General features: G+C 48.1%; 1 protein-coding gene across 1 annotated transcript in view; it reads left to right on the top strand.

Annotated features, from left to right (window-relative positions):
- The window catches only part of LOC146820962 (NUT family member 1-like), a 155,131-nt gene that overhangs the window by 122,466 nt on the left and 11,634 nt on the right, over nucleotides 1-21,031 (top strand). The window contains exon 4 of the mRNA XM_085609771.1: nucleotides 310-569. Coding sequence (XP_085465897.1) covers nucleotides 310-569 — 260 coding nt within the window. The remainder of the gene's footprint in view (nucleotides 1-309; nucleotides 570-21,031) is intronic.

The following is a 21,031-nucleotide window of genomic DNA, read 5'->3' as shown; positions in this document are numbered from 1 at the left end:
AACGCCAACCTTCTGTAACTTCTTTCTAGTCTGTAACTCCTGCAAGGTCGCTAGGCACAGATCAGGAAGCAGGTAATATTTATTCCCGCATTAGTCTGAACACTCCCAGCACACCTCTATAATGACCCTAACCCTATTTCTATGGATTTTTAAGATCAGCAAAACAGTACCACTACTTTTATTTGGACCAGTTGTGACCTGCATATGGAGTGGGGCTTCGCAAATTGACCATCCTCGCTTGTAAGTGTGTGCTGTGCGCTCCTTGTACCCCCGTGCACCCACTATGACTTTGCCTTCCATCTTTCTCAGCAGTCTACTTTCCCAAGAAGTCCGCCTGGAAGCTTGCCCAACCAAAGCGTAGACAGAGGAGGCCAGCGAAGCCTGCAGCGCCCCCTGCTGCCAAGGAGGTCCCAGCGGAGGCATTAGAGCAGTACATGGAGATCATGGCGGGGCTGAGGAGTAGGACTGAGGAGGAAGAGACCACCGAGGCTGAAGAAGAGGAAGATGCCAGCCCAGAACTTCTAAACTACATACACCAGCTGTGCGACAGCCAGATGTTTGTTTCTAAGGTATGTGAGGGAATGAATGGACAAGAAAATGAGTGGCTGAAAACATTTAATTCATTAACACTGAACAAATCCAACATGATAGCGTCTCCTCCCTCACTAACTGAAAACACATATCCTATCATTCCCTTCCTCAAACCACCCAGTGTCCCCATTAACATGTCGCTCCAGTGGAAAACAGAATTAGGCAACCACTTAAAATAACACTTCGTCTAATGTAACAGCATCGGTAAACTGATTTCCACCAGCCATTGCTGCGCCTTTCATCTTCAGTAAGAACCAAGCCTGTCTGCCTTCTTTTCAGCCGCTATTCTGAATGAATGTGTACCAAACTGAACTGTGGAAAACCTCGCCTCTTCTTCATCACCTTTCTCAAAACCTAGAATGCAGACAAACTACCTGCCATTCTTATAACAAAATACTCAACCTAGGGAAAAACCCTTTACCCAATCTAGAACAAGTATCCTACCCTACTCACCAGTTCATGGCTCATAGTCTCAGAAGTATTTACTGTATATTTAACAGATATGGTCATCTCTAATAAATTAGGCCCAATCCATCCCATGCTAAAATTCACCACATCATCATGTCTTTTTTATTTAGTCTGCCAACAAATTACTCCTCGGCTGTGCTATACACTAGCCTGAAATAGATATCAAGCTTGCCTGTAACTTTTAGTAGGCAACATCAGAGACTTTTGCACCAGTTCCAAAGCACGCTCAACAGTCATAAAACCCTCAGGTGTTTAGCCATCTGCCCATTGGCCAGTGCAACAACACTCTTATAGTACACATTGAATGTGACTTCCCTGTCAGCAAGTCCTTACCTCCAAGCACCATGGCTACTAACAATGGAAGAACACCTTTCTGTCCTCAACCAGTATTCTGGCCAGCATTTCACACACCACCCACCATCCCAAAAGAGACAGAACCCCCTGCAGCTGCAGCATCTGACAATCTCTGCACCTGCCACAACATCACATCATTCAATGCCCATGTTGTCAGTTCGTTAAAATCAGGCAAAAAGGATTTCCACACTATCATGTTTCCTCGATTTTGGATGATTACCTCCCAGAGCGAGCGATTTCCCTGATATATCGCAAGATCCTTAATAATATGCCTGACTCCGTGAGTAAAATACGGGCAAAATGGAATGATGAGGTGGGAGAGCTAGATGATGAAGAGTGGAAGGAGGCTCCGGCATCACCCCGGGAAGTGGCGATTTGGTCCCGTTTTAAGCTGATGCAACTCAAGCTGCTTCATAGGGCATACTACACCACTACTGCACTGTTAAGATGGGTCTCTTGTCCTCTCCAGATTGTCCCCAGGCGTGGACAGATAGGTACTTTCCTACACCAGTGGTGGGACTGCCCTGTCCTTCAGAGATACTGGGGTAGAGGGGTTTTTCGCCATGTCCCAAATATGCCATAAGCCAATCGATGTACCCCCACGTCTCTGTCTCCTGAATGTTTGGGAGGCCACTGACCTAACCAGGTTTGAACGTATTTGGGTCACACTGGGATGTATGATCGCCAAACGCTATATTGCTAGAACCTGGAAGGGGAGGGGTTACACTTCGACACAGGGATTGGGCAGCGGACTTGGATTGGTGCATGCAGGTGGAGAGGGCGGTGTATGAGGGCAGAGGTTACCCAGGTAAATGGACCAAAGTATGGGGTCCCTGGAATAAAAGCAGAGGATTTATCTGTACCCCATTTGGTGAGACGATTGATGTTGGTGATAACGTTACACCATAGGCGGGCAGTGGGGGGGCTGATGATATCACGGGAAAAAAAAGAGAAAAAATTTTTCCTTGACCCAATGTAATCTGTTTTCATTTCCGGTTGTCCTCAGATATTGTATTTTGTTTTGTAACTGCACCAGTAATGTTTTTCTTTGATTTATGTTTCTTTTAAAAAAACAGAGTTATAAAAAAAAAGGAGATCCAGATTTTGTTTCAACTCCAGCTTTCTAACCACAACCATTTCTTTCAAAACCGCCTAAACTTTTGTGGTCGGTAATCCTTCACCTCCAATTCAATACTCAAAAAGGTAAAATATCTGCTCAGGCCACTGTCTTTTCTGAAGCCCAAGACACAATCAATGTACTCATTAGACTCTGAAAGTCATCCAGTGCCAATTCACAAATGCTACTTCCCTGTTTGCCCACAAAAAGAAAGTTATCCCGATAATGGTCACCCAATTAATATTTGTGGCTGCTGAAAACACTACTGTATAAAAGTGCTAAAATATCTCAAACAGTGCACAGAACATGGCACGTCCACCCTGTGTTGTTTGTTGATATAAATATAAATAGCATCTACAAACTGTCTTAAGACCAGCAATGAAAAATCACTTGAATTAACCATTCACAATCTGAAAATCAATTTTATATCACACTTAGCTAAGTTCACCCCAGGACCAAGCTTTCTAACCCAGTGGTGTTATTTACCATAGCATAATGCACTGAAGCATCCACCTGTGCAGTGAAATGCAGAAGGGAGTCTTCAGGGATTGGTCTGGGGTAGACCTTATAATGTGCGTGGGTATTCATAGCGTAAGTATGAATGACTTAACTGAAAAATACTGTGTGCCTATTGTATTATACTTTATGGGTGAAATCTGCACCAACGTTTAGTTACAGTTTTTCACAACTCTCTGAGCAAACTCCTGTATTAGATTTGTGGTTTTGAATTTCCTTCATGGGTCAAGTTAATGATGCTGCTGACCAGCAAGAGAACAAAAAGCATTCCCAACAGATAAGGGCCTGGGCCTGGTAGAGAATGGGGTAGTACTGTAATGTACTGATGGCACTTTCACCCTGCACCAGGCCTGGGAGGGCTCAACCCAAGTAGGACAAAGGAGGGCAGCAAGCTCTCTTGAGCCAACTACAGGCGGGACCCTTCTTTGAAGTTTTGGAGAGAAGAGACCAGGCAGCTGTGGCAGTTAGGGGTGTGGTTTCAGACTCTCAAAGAGGTTTTTTCATTGACCACTTCAAGTCACCATTTTCAGTGTCCCAAGATGTTGCACAGGTGGGTTGGGATAGTGGTGATGTGATGATATTTCATACTAGGATTACACAGAGCTGCCTAACCTCTTGAACTTCCCACCCCCACCTAAAAACCTCTGCACAGGGCACAGCAGGGAGATCGATTTTGCAAGACCCTGAAGAAGACCAGACCCCGATCTGGGGTGGCGAGGACCTTCAAATTAGACTGCATTCATCTCTCAAGGGCCAGGGGTGCTGGAACCCTTACACTTATTTATGGACAGTTGAAGGATGGACCTGCTAGGAGACCCTGGTTTAAAAGGCTTTCCCTGGGATGTATGGGGACTAGGCCTGCAGATGGGTTAACCACACTGCAGGGTCACCACCAGACCTGAAGAGTGCATGCAGGAAGGTAACTCTGCCTTGAGGGCTACGGGGTGCCTCTGAAGGAGAAACTAGGCCGATGAGAACACCAGGCACTAGGCAGAGGACAGGTCCTGAGCACATAGCTTAAGTGCAAAGAGAAATCAATCTTCCAAAGGAAAATAAAACTTTGGCGGTCAAGAGGCCTGAAGAATCCCCTCCTGGTGGCTCGATCTTACCACTAAGACTAAAACAACATATCCCACATTTGGATTGGTTCTCTGGTGCTACAGAAAAGTGCCAGCGAGTCTGTCTGGGTAGAAACTGAAGTGCATAGAGCTCCACTGCAGATACTTAAAAATACCTCGGGAGTAGGGCAGGACCTGGGAGTTGGCACAATCATGTATAAATGGGAGGGAGTGTGAGTAGGCCCACTCCCCAAAGAAGATCATCAACCCCAGGGACCCCATCCTCTGGGGCCTGATGCAAGGGACACAAAGAAGCTAGGGAGAGGCAGAGCACCACTTACCTCAAGTGGTAAGGAAGTGTAATTCTCTCACTCTCTGTGCCTGAGTCTAGGGGAGCAGAAGGTACATGACCGATATCTCCCAGTCTGCGCCGACTGTGGCAGGAAAAAAATAAATAGAGGATGCTGGCTTCATGCAAGCACACAACAGCTTTCCAGTGGTGGGAGCCAGATGGGCCATGCGGGATTGGACTGTCCGTGTGGCCCCAACAATTGGCACATGCCAGGTGCACCATCAAAGGGCCAAAATGAGGATGACATATGATGTCTCTAGCGAGGTCATGAAAAGGATTTATTGACTAACTTAAAGTTAACAGTTAATCATTAAATGATTTAATGAAGGTCACTGGAATGTTTTAAAATGCTTTCATTGATAATCACTAGCTTAACAGTGAGTCATTACATTCCCTCATGAATTTACTTATAAGATGGCACCATCCTTAGTGGTTTTAATAGTGTTGCATTAGTTGTGTATGACATATTTAAGCTGTTATTAATGTGACGACACCCTTAACAAGCATTTGCAATGCAATCGGTCTCACCTTTTGGACCTGATGTATACTTACCTATGCAGCACATTATTGTGGGTACAGCAACATTTACTGGTTTAATGTGCACAAAGCAGGGAAAGGGTGCAGTAGCACAGGCTCCCCGTCCTGTGATTCTGGATAAAGCACTTAATCTCCCCGTTCCTACAAAAACAAAATAAAGGTGACCTTGTGTAATGCAACTGGTACTCATATATAGCACTCCAAAAACCTTGGGGCGAGTTTGTGCTATATTTAAAAAACACTGCAAACATTTTTAATGTATGAGGTATTTATACACATTTTGGCCCATTATCTTTTTGCCTTCATTTAATTTATTCACGTTTACATACTGGGTGTAGAACACAACCATTTTGCATTTTACAGAGCTTTACTGTCCATTGACCAGCTGACGAAATCCATCAAAGCAAGTGGAAGGTGTTGGTGATTGTTAAACGTCTTTGAGAGATGGCTGTCTTAGGCTGACAACAACATAGTAAATATAAAAAAGCATAGTATTGCATTTTGAGCAACTGATGCATGATAAATTACATTTATAATTGTTACTGGCTTAACTGTATAGCACCAAGAGAGCCATGAATATATGAGCGCTTTACAAATCTAACTTAACATAGTCTGACGTGGCCTGCAGTTCAGAATCTGGATTCTCTTTCTTGACCTCTGAGAGTAATGGGCTGAGTAGCACTGAAGTGAGAGATGGATTCACCATTACTTACAGCGCTTAGAAATGATAAACCTGCTGTCTGAATTAATATATAAGCATCAACATTCATACTAATCACGGCAGTCGGTCCCAGCTCTCTTCACACAAGCCTGCACTTAGGCAGAACTGAAGAATGCACTACAGCAGAGACAGAACCGGCACTTCGTGATAGGGCACCCCACATCTGGGGTGACTTTAACCCCACCTCTCACAAAACACGTGCCTTTATTAGGGCATCTTAATTTTGGGCCAGTGGACGTTCTCACACTGCTGGAACATCTGTCATGCACACGAGCACTTCTTTTCTGTGCACAGAAATGTCCGTTTTTCTTTTCTTTTTTGCTTCTAGAATGTTGAAGCTCGTGATTTATGGCTCAAACGTCTTGATTTTTCTTCAAACTATCTAATTACAGATTCACACATGGCCACTCGGTGTTTTTGCTCGCACTTTCATTAACGATGTAAGTCCACATAACCTAAAGCTACCCAACTATAAATCCCTTCTGTATAAATAGTTGTATTCATTTAACAGGGGTTATTTGTCTGAGCAATTCTGTATCAACAATTCCTCAGCAAGCGCCGTGGACGGCAGAAGAGGCTGCTAAATGTACCCCCACTGGTGTCAAAGAGGGACGGCTGCGCTTACCACAGGCAGCGAGGTGGGGAGAGGAAGGAAGAGGGAGGAGGGATGAAAGAGGCGGAGAAAGAGCCAGACTGACTGGTTACAGAGGGTGCAGTGCTGCCGGCCCCCGAATGCCACCCGCCTGTGCTTTGATAAGGCCCTAGGCATCGCTTTCTGGAATTACAGCTCCCTGGTTCGTTTTCACGGTGCCCACGCAGACAGAATCCCAGCCCTACCTCTGGAAAGGGAAAGCAGCAGTAAGAAAGGACAAGCACAATCTCAGTGTTGAAAAGAAAACAGATGCAATTAAAATGCACAAATTGCATTTTATATTATTGCCAGGTCGATGGCAGTCTGCGTGCTGCGGAGCGGGTTCACCTCTGCTGTTCACCCCTGCTGTCAGGCATTTCTGTTCTGCACTACCGTTGGGCGACAGTACCAAATTCAGAGGAGGGGCATGGATGTTTCTGAGGGCCAGTGCTGCCGAGGAGCTCGTGCCTGGCGACCCACTGTTCTGCCGGAGGGTGTTTTCCCGCAGCAAACAAGCGCGCAGCCATGCCAAACACAAGCGCTAGTGTTCAGTCTAAAAAAACATGTTAAAAAGAGTGCGCCGGGAGTATCAAATGGCCTGAAGCGAAATGACCGGGGGCCGGTCGCTATGGGCATGACAAACACACCCAAAAGAGGGACAAATTCCATCATTCACCAACCATAAGAAAAGCATTTGGACAAGCACAGGGCGGCACTAATTAAAACTGGTGGGCTTGGCCAAGCTACACATACTGAATACCGCATGCCTCGCAGAGCAGCGCATGCGTGCTTCCTCTAAGCTCGACCTAAACGTCCCTACACCCCTGTATATTGTGCCTAGCACAGGTATGGGAGTATTGTGGTTATAGACTTCCTGGCTTGCGAAGAGTGTGAGCTGTTAGGAGGGTGTCAAACTAGGTCTTTCAATCTGCCAATATGTATGTTTGTGAACTGATGCATAGTACTGTGTGCGTAATAAAATACCTTTACTTTTTATAAGTAAATGCAACAACTGGACTTGGTTTATTGGGTTTCGTGTGTTGTGTACTTGCGTACTAGGGTACTAGCCAACACCACCTTCCCTGAGCAGGCCTTGGACTGCTCTGCTTCGCTACCCTGAGAGAGTCAAGTGCTACAATGGGGTATTGGCTTCTCAGGAAAGGAAAAGTTGCCAATGTATTACTTGTGAAGGACTCACATCCTTCTCAACTAATAACCTACTTCTTTACAGATGGACACCCACAGTGCACCATGTAGTAGCTGCAAGTGTCAGCAAGAGGCTTGATAGAAGTGTGTGGGGAGATGCCAGGCCCTCACAAAAAAAACTGAATTAAACTTACAGAATGAAAAAGGAGCAGCACAACAAGCATGGGGGAAGTAGAAAATCAAGGCACAAAAAGAGAGGAGCTGCACAGAACAAGACCCTTGCGAGTATCAGAGCGCTTTACAGGGCAGATATAGGTGACAGAAACAAGCATAAAGAATAATATAGGTTGGGCTAATACAAAAGTCGTAGATAATACAGTATAGCAAATATATACAAGGATGTATAAATAGTTCAAGTGAATTTTGCCAAGAGAATCGATTTCACTTATTTTTTGAAGAATGCCGTAGAAGGGTCTGTCTCGTTTCTGGGGGCAAGGCATTCCAAATCCTGGAAGCCATTCCTGAGAAGGTCCAGTTGTATGTTTTCTTTTTGGTGAATCGTGGTTTCAGTAGAAGATTATAAGAGCTCCTGGTAGTTCTGTTAACACCCGATAGCACCAATTTCTCAGCTAGATATCCCGGAGTTTTGTGATGTAATGCCTTGTGCATCATACAAGCGATTTTCAAATGAATTCTGGCCTCGAACGGTAGCCAGTTGAGGGCACGAAGGTCAGGGGAGATGTGACAGTTTCTTTTGGAGCCTGTGATGAGTCTTGCAGCTGCGTTGATTGTGGCTCTTAGAGGGTCTGTCTACAATCTGGGAAGGCCACAGAGAGCGACACTCACATACTCCAGTCTAGGAATTACTAGAGCTTGAACTGCCTGTTTGAAGTCATTTGCAGGCAGCAAGGGTTTCAGTCTTCTCAAGGTGTTCATCTGAAAATTAGCTCCTTTTGTCGAAGCGCTGATGTGTTTCTACATATTTAGCTTACTGTCCAGCGTTCTTGCCCGCGATTTCGCGGAGTCGATAATGAGAGGTTGACCGTTGAGTGCTGTTAGGTAGTTCATCCACTCGAGGATGATGGTTGATTGTCTGGGGGGAGCGATTATGAGGAATTTGGTTTTGAGGGTGTTTAGTTTTAAATGTTTTTTGGCCAGCCAGGTCTGCGTTTTTTGGAGCGTTGAATTGAGAGATTTGATGTCCTCAAGTGAATGAATCTTTATGTAGAGTTGTGTGTCATCTGCGTACATGTGATAGTGGACATTCGAGGAGCTAAGAAGTTTGGTGAGTGGTTCCATAAACAAGTTGAAAAGTGTAGGGGAGAGGGATGATCCCTGCGGTACTCCTAAAGTGACTGGGGTGGGCTTTGATAATGATTGATTGATTGTGTTCTATTTTGAAGGAAGGAGGGGAACCAGTTTAGGACCGGCCCAGATAATCCCATTCTGTGTTTCAGGAGATCTAGTAAGTTGTCGTGTTTGACAGTGTCGAAGGCCGAGGATAGGTCAAGCAGGATTAATAAACAGGCTTTGTTTTGGTCCAGGATTTTTAATGCGTCATCTATTATGTGGGTCATGGCTGATTCAGTACTGTGCCCTGCACGAAACCCTGATTGGTATTGGTCAAGCAGGTTGAATTGGTCTATGTGGTTGCCAAGCTGGGTGAGAACACATTTTTCTAGCAGTTTGGCCAAGGTGGGGATGTTGGATAATGGACCATAGTTATTCAGGTCTGACGGGTCTGCCGCTGGCTTCTTTAAGATGGGGGATACCTAACCATGCTTTAAGGATTTCTGGGATGGTTCCTTGAAGGAGAGAGGTATTTATGATCTTAGTCCATAGAGGCAATAGCATTGGAATGAAGTCTTTTAAGTGGTTTGCTGGGGGAGGGTCTGTGAAGTGGTTGGAGGGGTTCAGGGCCATGAGCATTTTGAAGAGTGTTTCTTCACTGTAGGTGTTGAAGGAGGCCCAGGATGCATTGTTTTTGAGGTCGAACTTTGCAGAACCAGTAGGAGGGGTCCCTAGTGGGGGCAGTGAAGAGACCATGTGAGGGTCGGTATGGGATAATAGATTGTTGAGCAGGTCTGTCTTTATGTTTTCTGTCTTCGTCGTGAAGAAGAAGGCACATTCCTTGCAGTTGGGCAGTGTGTCTGGATTAACTTGGGGGACGTGTGAGACATCCTTAGATTGAGATTTGATTAGTTCGAATAACCTTTTGGTACGCTTCTTGGCTTGATCTAATTGCTTACTGAAGAAGTCTGCTTTTGATCGTCTAATCTTTCTGTAATAGGAGTTTCTGGTGCGTCTTAGTAACTTGAGGTGGTCAGAGGATGAGGCTGATCTCCATTGTCGTTAAACTGCTCTTAGTGATCTTCTCTCTTCATTTAGACTACCATCATACCAGAGTTTTGAGTCTTTTGTGGCGGCTCTTTTCAGTTGTAAGGGAGCTAGTTTGTCTAATACCATGTTCATGGAGTGGAAGTAATGTTTAGTCAGATCTTGTACCTCGGATAAACCTTCCAGTGGAAGCATGATGTTAGGACTGGAGGTTGCAATTAAGTCGGAACCGACGTTTTTTAGGTTCCTCTTCCAGATTTTCGTTCTCATGGGTTGAACAGAGAGTAGTTTAACTGATTCATTGATGTGGAATGTGAAGATGTGATGGTCAGACCAGTCACAGGGAAGGATCGATTCAAGCTGGGTGGAGTCCGCTTTAGAAATTACTAGATCGAGGGTTGAATCTTTATCATGAGTGGGGCTGTCACAGATTTCGGACAGGTTAGGGACGTAGAGGAAAGCTTTGAGGCTATTGACCTCTGGGTCGTCAGGGTCATTCCAATGGAGGTTAAAGTCCCCCAGGAATATTTTAATGTTGTGTTGTCCGACATTTGTAGCTAGGATATCTATGAGCTGTTCGATGAAGGTGAGGTTATCCTCTGGTGGGTGGTAGAACGAGTGTAGTGAACATATTAGTTTGTGATTATTAGTGATGTCTAAACACAGGTATTTACAGGAAGAAAGAACCGGGGAGTTAGAGCAGTTCACAGAGAGGTTGCTTTGTTGTATGCAAGCAATAGCAACGCCTGGCCTATCAATTCTATCTAGTCTAGTGATGTGATAGTTTGGGGGTACTAGTATATCTAGGATGGGTGTGGATGATTCCTTTAGCCATGTTTCGGTCAAGATTAGAAGGTCAGGTTCATTAGCTAGTATGAGGTCGGCTATATCGGCAGCATGTATTGCGGCCGACCTACAGTTTAGCAGAATACATTTTAGCTGGGCTTTGGAAGGAGTAGTGTTGGGCTCGTATAAGATGGGTACTTGCATAAGGTTGTTTTCAACTATACCTCTAGAAATGTATCTTGTAGCTCTAGAGGCTTTAAAAGGGATGGATTGGATTGAGGAAAATTTATTTAAGTTATCCGTGTGCGCAATATTAAGGGGTAGAGACGGGAGCTCATAAGAATGGAGTAGGGAAATTAAGTCTTTAGATGATAAGGGGTTTTTCCTCCTGACTGGACAGGATGAGGCATTAGGGAAAGGTACTGTTCTCCACCAAGGGAGCTCCTGTTTCGGGGAGCCTGCATGTAGCTGATGAGTGAGTTTCAAGTGGTTGCTGTGGCGGTATGTCTTAGCTTCTACTTCAGAACGCATGGACTTGGGTTGTTGCAGAATCAGGTCATGAAGAGTTTGGAGGTCCTCTTTAAGTTGTTGTAGAGAAAGTAATATCTCATCGAGTCTAGGGTCAGGTGTTGGAGTTAACATATTTATAGCATGGACAGTAGTTAAGGGAGGAGGGGTTAATCCTTGTGTGGCGTCCTATGGGGAAACGTGGTCTGGTTGATTGTATGGTGATTTTTCAGTATGGTAATCAATCCAGAGGGGTGGAGTATAGAAGGGATGTGAGGGGGTATTGGTGTGTGCTATGAGTACGACAGGGGTTCATAGTGAGAGGAGAGGGTGGGAAAGCGGGATGGACAGATGTAAGGGTGTATGGTGTGATTGGAACGGAGTGAGTATTGGTGTGGCAGGGGTGGAGTAGGAAGTGGGGAGGAGTGTGTTATCTCGGGGGTGAGAGGAGGTATGGATGTGGAGCAAAGGAGTAATAGTGGGGGGGAGGGGGCATGTGGGATGGCTGGATGGGAGGAAATAAGGGTGAGGGGTGTGATAGGAACAATAGAAATCATGGTGGTGCTGGGGGACGAGTAGGACTTGGGGAGATGTGTGTCATCACCCAGGGTGACGGTTAGGTCTGTGGTGGGTGTATATGCCTGATGGCATACCGAGGGGAATTGTCTTAATGGGGAATCAGGTAGGGAGTCGGGCAGAGAGCTGGGAGAGTGATTTGCTGTGGAGGTGAAATGGAGCCGTACAACTTTTTCTTTGATGAGAGGAAAGATGTTATCCAGTAGATTTAGGTTACGGTCCAGTGCTTGCATGAGGATGATCCCAATATGATAGATGGTAATAGTTGCTGCAGCTTTGTAGAAAGGGGAGGGAATGATGGATAATGTGAGACCATGTGCTGTTTTCCTAGTGGATGCGATTGAGAAAGGGTGAGAAAGGCTTACCGCCATTGGGGTCTTCTTTTAATAAAGAAGATGATGTCATTAGTTATATGACCTTTGTTGTTCGAGAAGTAAGGGTCAGAGATTTGAGTTTCTGGGTGAGATTTTAATAGATTATGTTTAAAGCCTTTACTGCTTTTTTGTAAGGTTAGGGGGTTATACAATGGAATAGGTGTGTAAACCAGTGAGCTCCATAGTGAAGGTGTAGCTGTTTAAGAGGGGTTAAAAAAGGGTCAGGGCGTGTGAGAGGTAGTGTGCTTTGTGATGTTGGGGAGGGGCTAGGATAGCAGGGAATAGCTCTCACCTGTGAGTTTGTAGAATATGGGATCGAGGATGATGTCTGTGTTGTATGGGCATCAGATCATTTTGAGTGAGTCAGTCCAAGATGGCCACCCCATTTGCTACAAATGTCTGTTCAGTAGATGAAGTCCTCTCACCCTTTCCATTAGTGGGTCCTCTAGAGGAGTAGTCCTGTTTCCATTTCCCATGTGAAGGGTGTTCCTTTCTTTTTCTATAGGGGTGATTTTAAGATGGAGTCCTATGAAACTTTCTAGCTAACTCCATGTCCTGGTTAATCCTCACATCTTATTTAACTGTTGCTGTCATTTTGAACAGATTATGTGGATACTACCTGTTTTTTCAATCATTAGACCCTAAAGCCAGACTTATTGACTTTGCTAATGCTTGTGCAAGTTTTTAGTACATGTGTGAACTGAGGCGAAGGTCCAGTGAATTAAATAAACACTTGCCACTATCTTCTGTGGTGATTTACTGGACAAAGTTTGTTATTAAAATGAGAAGCATTTAATTATTAACCTTCTCAGGGATAAAGGTGCACGTTATAAATCTACAAAATAACAGATTTGTACATGACCTTGTGTTTAAATGTGTGTGCATCTCCTACTGAAGAAGCAGTGGTACCCTATGTGAAACCCGATGAGAGGCAGAATGTGTTATCTGTAGCTCCCTTAGACAGATCCAGGGTTTTTAGAGAAAGGGCACATGTATTCTGGTATTTAAAGTGTCACATGCCTCCATAAAGCTATGGCCTACAATTCCAAGGATGCTCAGATTCCACTAATAGCGAACGGAGTGTGATGCCGAGTGTGGCATGAAGCCACCTGACAGCTGTGTGGCAGATGAGCCGCTGAGGCCATCAGCATGTTGGTGCATAGTGCCTGACGAACTTTGCACAGATAACCAGAGAGGGAATGTCGTGGGTCTTTATGTCCCACGTAGTATCCTTGAGTCACCCTCCTGCCATGTGGCAAAGTGCTGCCCGTGGTCTGTGCCTGTGCCATCTGTGTCCTGAGCCTGTAAAATAGTTCTGCCCAGATCCCGGTATGTAATCTTCCTGTATTCGGATAATTTACTGCCGGAGTCCTGTGTAACCTGAAAGATAGCTCTGCTGTATAACCGCTGAGCCTGTTCAGTATGTGAAACTCAATGTAAAGTTATCCGAGACCTGTTCATGTTTGCTCTATGCAACTTGGGGGATAGCTCTGCTGACATGAGGGAGTGAGGCTGCAAGTGTACTTTCTATATACCCTGAGGCAGATGTGCTACCTGCATCAATAAATATGTGTAAAATTAGAGACAGTACTGCCATCCCCAGCACTTACCTCAGGAGCTGTAGGACTCCTGTGGTGTAGACCCAGGCTGGGGTGAAGTTACAGCCATTCACTGTTTGGAGATTAATCTCGTGGAAACAGAGAGGCTATGTTGGAAAACCACTCCCACACTAGACGGGGTGGTGGTGGTCTTCCGGACACACTGTGGTAGCTTGGCTCGAGTGGTCAGGAATCAGGCTCCGTGCTAAGCATACAACATACCCATACAATAACCATGCGTGCATCCGTTCCAAAAACGACTCTACACCGTAAAAATTATGAAAATATCTGTTTATCTGCTTTTTCTCTTAGTTGCTGATTGGAGAAAATAAATAACAATCACAATATACAAACTTTTTAGAAAGTGCAGGACAAATAAATACTGGCTTAATGATTCAATAAATAGGGGTGATCATAAATACTGAAGGCATAAATAAAAGTGCAATACAGACAGGCAATTAAATATTCTGAGGCAATAAATACTGTAACCAATAAATATTGTGCATCAATAAATACTGTGGACCAATAAATACAGTGGAACAATAAATAGGTTAAATACAATAAATACAGTGCCCCTAATAAATACTTAAAAGCTGACAGTGACACTCATGGATTCAGATCACTTTTGAATTCCTAAGGGCTGATTTGGCCCAGGCACAGCTTGTGGGGATGTGGAAGGCTTGAGGGGTTCTACTCCCTGGCTGGGACAAGGCTGAGGCCTAAACTGAGGTAGATCAAGGGGGGAATACCAGTGCCCTGGCTTTCTCTCTCCACACAACCTCTCTAGGTTAGTCCCAATTCACCCCTGGCACAGTCAGGTTGGTTCCAGCACCTCCCTAGCCCCTTAGAGCAGTCTCTCAGGTCTCCACAGGGCCTTAGGCGCCCTCTACTCCACTTACTGCCCTTTTTCTGATGCTCCGACGCCGCTGGAGTCGTGTCGATGCCGTGAGGCGGTTCCGGTTCGGTCTCGGCGGCCTCGGCACAATGTCAGTTCTAGACGACGCCGGTAGGCGGGTCCGGTCCGATGTCGGCGGCCTCGGTTCGATCTCGACCTCCGATTCGACGGCGTCGGGCAGTCTCTACTCGATGTCGACTTCGGGCGGCTCCGGTCCGATGGCGACCTCGGCTTCGATGAAGTCGGCCGGCCTGGCCTCGATGTCGACTTCCGGCGACTCCGGGGTGCGATCCTCACCCCCGACCTCCGGTGCTCCTCCTCTCAGGTTCCGGGCGACTCCGGAGTGCGATCCTCACTCCCGACCTCCGGTACACTTCACCTCGGTCTCCGACGACTCCGGAGGGTGGACTTCACTCCTCCGATGACGCCGCTCACTCGACCTCGGTTAACTTCCTCCTCGACCTTTGGTATTCCTCACGACCTCCGTCGGCGCCCTCTCACGACCTCAGGCGGCTCCGGGTACGACGTCTGCTTCTTCAGTCAGCGCCGCTTCTCCACCTCGGGCTCCAGGTCTCAAGCTACTCGACGCCGGACTCCAGGGAAACCAGTTTCCAGGTCAGGATCTTGCTGCTTTCTGCTTCTAAGGCCTGTTCCTGCTGTCCAGGTCCTTAGGATGAGTTTTTCTGGCTTCTTCCCACACAGGGCTACAGGCTGGGATCCATCAGTAGGGACTAGTATCAAGGGTGGGTTTATGGACCCCACTCCAGGCACAAGTTTCCACCCCTGCTGCTTCACTCCTTCCTCCTTCACTGTTGTGCTGCTCTCCCTTCACCAGTCAGGTGCCAACTGCCAGCTCCAACTGTCAACTCTCTCTCTTAACTCCCCAACATTCTAAACCGCCTCCAACGGTCACAGGGTTCTGGAATGTTCTGGAAGGTGCTAGTAGGTTCCAGTGGATGCTGGTGATGTCACAGGTGGCCACCATTTTGTGCTCCAGGCCCTCAGACAGAAGTTTCAGGGGTAGCTAAAATGGCTCCCTGAATCTGCAGCAACACGAAAAAGTCTGGTGGTTCCCAAAAAGGAAAAATTCAAACAGGGTTTGAGGCAAAAGTGGGACAAAATAAATAATGATGAGGAGGGACCACCCAAAGGGCTGACAGGTCTAACACGCGTCCCCCCCAGCTGAAAGTGGGGAGAGCTACCCAACCCCTTGGGAGTTCTCATCACTAAGGCGGAAATACCTTGAGAGACCGTCTGCATTGGCGTGGTCCACTCCAGGCCGATGTTCCACCTGAAAGTCCATCCCCTGTAGGGAAATAGACCACCTCAACAACTTGGGATTCTCCCCCTTCATTTGCATCAGCCAACGAAGGGGTCTGTGGTCGGTCTGAACTAGGAAGTGCGAGCCAAACAAGTATGGCCGCAACTTCTTCAGAGCCCATACCACTGCAAAGGCTTCACGCTCTATTGCACTCCACTTCTGTTCCCTGGGAAGTAGTCTCCGGGATAGGAAGACCACGGGTTGATCCAGACCCTCTTCGTTGAGCTGCGATAACACTGCCCCAATGCCATGTTCTGATGCATCTGTCTGGACAATGAACTCCTTGGAAAAGTCTGGGGCCCTTAAGACCGGGGCCTCGCACATGGCTTTCTTCAATCTCTCAAAGGCTTGCTGACAAGCCTCCGTCCAGACTACCCGTCGAGGTTGTTTCTTGGATGTGAGCTCCGTGAGGGGGGTTACGATGGTACCGTACCCCTTCACGAAGCGGCGGTAGTATCCCGTGAGGCCCAAAAATGCTCGGACCTCAGTCTGTGTCTTGGGGGGTTCCCAGGCCATGATGGCCTCGATCTTCGCCTGGAGGGGTTGCACCGCTCCCCTACCCACCAAGTGTCCAAGGTACACTACCGACCCCTGCCCGATCTGGCACTTGCTGGCCTTGATCGTCAATCCAGCTTGTCTCAGGGCCTGGAGAACAGCTTGCAGGTGACGCAAGTGATCCTCCCAGCTGTTACTGAAGACGGCTATGTCATCCAGATAAGCAGCAGAGAAACTCTCCATTCCGGTGAGGATCTGGTTTACCAGGCGCTGAAACGTGGCAGGTGCGTTCTTGAGCCCAAAGGGCATCACACAGAACTGGTAGTGGCCATTGGGCGTGGAGAAGGCTGACCTTTCCCTTGCTCCATCAGTCAAAGAGATCTGCCAGTACCCTGAAGTAAGGTCAAAGGTACTTAGATATTGGGCAGCTCCCAGCCGGTCAATCAATTCATCCGCCCTAGGGATCGGATGAGCATCAGTTTTGGTCACTGAATTCAGTCCCCGATAGTCCACACAGAACCTCAGTTCTGGTTGGGCACCCGGTGGTGCAGCTTTTGGTACTAACACCACCGAACTGGACCAGGGGCTGCTAGAAGGTTCGATCACTCCTAGCTCCAGCATCTTAGTGACTTCACTGTGAATGCTGGCCTTCACCTTGTCTGACATCCGGTAGATCTTGGACTTCACAGGTGGGCTGTCTCCTGTGTCCACGTCATGGACGCACAGGTGAGTCCTACCCGGGACAAGGGAGAACAACGAGGAGTACTGCCCCAGGACCTGGCGACAGTCCTCCTGCTGTTCAGGAGTTAGAGATGGGGAGAGAATCACTCCCTCCACCGACCCATCCTTCTCTTGAGACGCAAACAGATCAGGGAGAGGCTCGCTTTCCACGTCCTCCCCTCCGTCAGTCACCATCATCAAGATGACTTCGGGCCTCTCGTGGTGGGGTTTGAGGCGGTTGGCATGCAGCACCCGCAGGGGCTGACGAGGGGTCTTCAGGTCCACCAAGTAGGTAGCCTTACCCTTCTTCTCCAACACCTCAAAGGGTCCTGACCAGCGATCCTGGAGGGCACTAAGCTCTCCCGGTTCGATCACCCACACCTTCTGGCCAGGCTCCAACTCCACCGGGTGAGCATTGTGGTCATACCACGCCTTCATCACTGCTTGGCTGGCTTCCAAGTTGTCAGAAGCTTGCTTCCACAACTTAGCCATTTGGCTCCGGAAGGCCAGCATGTAGCTCACCACATCCTGGGGAAGCTTTCTGGGAGTTCTTTCCCATCCGTCTCTCACCAGGTTGAGAGGTCCACGTACAGGGTGCCCATACAGAAGCTCGAAGGGGCTGAAGCCCACTCCCTTCTGTGGCACTTCCCTGTAGGAAAAAAGTAAACAGGGTAGGAGGATGTCCCATTTCCTCCGCAGGCTTTCAGGCAGACTTCTGATCATGCCCTTCAAGGTTTTGTTAAACCTCTCCACCAGACCATTGGTCTGGGGGTGGTAAGGAGTGGTGAACCGGTATGTCACTCCACACTCCTTCCACATCGCCCGCATATACGCTGACATGAAGTTGGTCCCCCTGTCGGACACAACTTCCTTGGGAAAACCCACCCGGGTAAAGATTCCCATCAGGGCCCTAGCCACAACAGGTGCTGTTATGGTCCTCAGAGGTATTGCCTCTGGGTACCGTGTGGCATGATCCACCAGAACCAGGATAAACCTGTGACCAGCTGTAGTTGGCGGATCTAACGGACCCACAATGTCGATGCCCACCCTTTCAAAGGGGGTGCTAACGACAGGAAGTGGTTCCAGGGGAGCTTTCAGCTTCACCCCTGTTTTCCCACTGGCTTGGCAAGACACACATGTCCGGCAGTAGGTATCGGACGACACTTTCATCTGAGGCCAATAAAAGTGTGGGACAAGACGGGCGAAGGTCTTGTCTTGCCCCAGGTGTCCTGCCAATGGTATCTCGTGAGCCAACTCCAGAAGGAAGGCTCGATAACGTTGAGGAACTACCAAGGCTCGTGACGATCCATGTAGGGGTGCCTTGGGTTCACTGTAGAGGAGGCCATCCTCCCAGTAAACACTGTAGTTCCCTTCAACGTTCCCTGCTGCCTGGGCTTCGGCCTGTCGCCTCAGCCCCTCAAGGGTAGGGCACTCCCTCTGGCCCTGGCAGAATTCCTCCCTGGACGGGCCTCCCTCCACGTGCCACTCGGCCGGGATGGGTAGGTCCTCCAGGTTGGTAACGTCCCCCACCGCAGACTCCTGGTCCACCACCTCCGGTGGCCTATCCGTCCTACGGGGTGGGGACGCCGAGGCAGGCTCCTCCTGTCCTCGGTTCTTCCCTTGACTGGCAGCTGGCTGGGCCTTTGTTCCAGGCTCCAGCCGAAATGAACTCCCTCTTCGGGTAGTCGTGGACCTTGTGCTAACACAGGCCCAGTCAGGTGTACCCAGCATCTCGGTGTGCGTCCGGTATTCCACCTCCTTCCAAGCGTTGTGCTCCATGTCATTCCCCAGCAGACAATCGACTGGCACGGCAGGGCTTACGGCAACTCGAAGTGAACCTGCAACCCCCCCCCATTCAAAGGGAACCTCGGCCACTGGATAGTGGCCTGTTCTGCCGTCAGCCATCGCGGCTGGGTGGAGTACATCGGGAATTACCTGCTCTGGAGACACCAGTTGGCTACGCACCATAGTCATACTGGCTCCTGTGTCTCTCAGAGCCTCCCCTCTTTGGCCGTTGATGGTGACCCATTGCCCATACTTTGCGGTATTTGCGGGCACCTGGATCTTAGGAACCATCTCCCGTTCTCCCAGGGACACTAAAGTGACACCCGCCCACTCCCTTCCCTTAGTTAAGGGCATCTCCTCCCCGAGCACTACACTAGCTACTCCGGGGGTCTTTCCTCCAGTGGGAGGGGGTGGTCGTTTCAAGCACTTCGGATCTCCTTTATAGTGTCCAACGCCACCGCACTCATAGCAATGGACAACCCTTGGCTGCTGACTCTGGCCAGGATTAGGGTTTCTGGGCGGGTTAGCCTTAGGGGTGAATCCTGTTCCCTTCCCTTGGAAGTTATTTTGGGGGCCTTTGGAGAACTCCTTTTTCTTTTCCCCTCCCTCTTTCTTCTGGGGGGCGCCCTGTCCGGCCTTTTGAGTATCCCCTCCAGTCCCCCTTGTGGACACCCGGGTACTAGCCCAAATGTCCGCCTCCTCAGCAAGCTTCCGGGGACTGGTCAGCTTGCTATCCACCAGGTGTTGCCGCAGTTCAGGGAAACATTTCTCGAGCAGGTGTTCCTTCAGTACTAGGTCAAACAACTCCTCGTAGTTCCTCACTTCACTGCCCTGAATCCAACCTTCCATTGCCTTCTTTGCATAGTCCAGGAAGTCCACCCAATTCTGTGTGCCCAGTTTGTGACTACCCCTGAACTTCTGTCTGTACTTTTCAGGTGTTAGTCCAAACTTTCTGATGAGCGCCAGTTTCATGGTGGGGTAGTGGGTCTGCTCATCCTCCTCGAGGGCCAATAAAGCATCCCTACCAGCTGGAGGCATGTACTTGTACAATCCCCCTCCCCAGTACTTCTCTGGAACCCCATGGGCCCTCAACGAGACCTCATAGGCCGCTAGCCACTTGGCGATATCGTCGCCCACTCCATAGCTAGCTACTATGTCCTTTGGCAGGTATGGTTTAGGCTCCCTGGTGATCTCTTGGGTTTGGCTGCCACCATTAGGAACAGGTTGTGCCCCGATTCTCAAGATCTGAAGATCTATTTCTTTCAGTCGTAATTCATGGGCCATCCTCTGCTCCTCCTTCTCCTTTTCCAGCCTTGCTAAGTCCCATGTGAGCTGTCTTTTCTCCCTCCGGTCTGTTAGCTCCACTTCAGACAAGCCACCGCTAGAGGCACTGCTGCCCTTCCTAGAAATGGTTCTGGGCCCTGCTGACAGGTTCCCCACCTCAGGTTGGTACATCTCAGCCCCCTCGGGGTCAGGCTCTCCATCCCTGTCTTCCTCCTCAGCCTTGCTTTCTCGGCGTGCCTCCCCCCAAGCCCTTAAGCTGGTTTGGAGTGCACCCTTCTTTGCTCCTGGGGGACAGTACACCCCCTCCCGCTGGCAAAACTCCCTGAGTTGGGCCACAGTGTACGTTTCTAGATTTTCTAGGACAAACTCCATCTTGCCCACTCAGGTTAGAGGACAGGTTTTGTGCAGTAACTATGCAGGGGGGTACCTTTAATAATACCTCCTCCCACCACCAGAGTAAATTTGGAAAAAACAAAAACCCACAATTAGGAAGGCCGCTTTGAGAAAACTCCCGGTGTAGGCCTATGGACTACCCACAGTTATTGTTGAGTATACGTAGGCACAGCTCAATCCCACCACTGAACACCAATTTATGTTGGAAAACCACTCCCACACTAGACGGGGTGGTGGTGGTCTTCCGGACACACTGTGGTAGCTTGGCTCGAGTGGTCAGGAATCAGGCTCCGTGCTAAGCATACAACATACCCATACAATAACCATGCGTGCATCCGTTCCAAAAACGACTCTACACCGTAAAAATTATGAAAATATCTGTTTATCTGCTTTTTCTCTTAGTTGCTGATTGGAGAAAATAAATAACAATCACAATATACAAACTTTTTAGAAAGTGCAGGACAAATAA

This window comes from Triturus cristatus, chromosome 6 (assembly GCF_964204655.1).
Source record: "Triturus cristatus chromosome 6, aTriCri1.1, whole genome shotgun sequence".
Lineage (NCBI taxonomy): Eukaryota > Metazoa > Chordata > Amphibia > Caudata > Salamandridae > Triturus > Triturus cristatus.
Note: the sequence above shows the minus strand (reverse complement) of the source record. Positions and strands in the feature narration are given on the sequence as shown.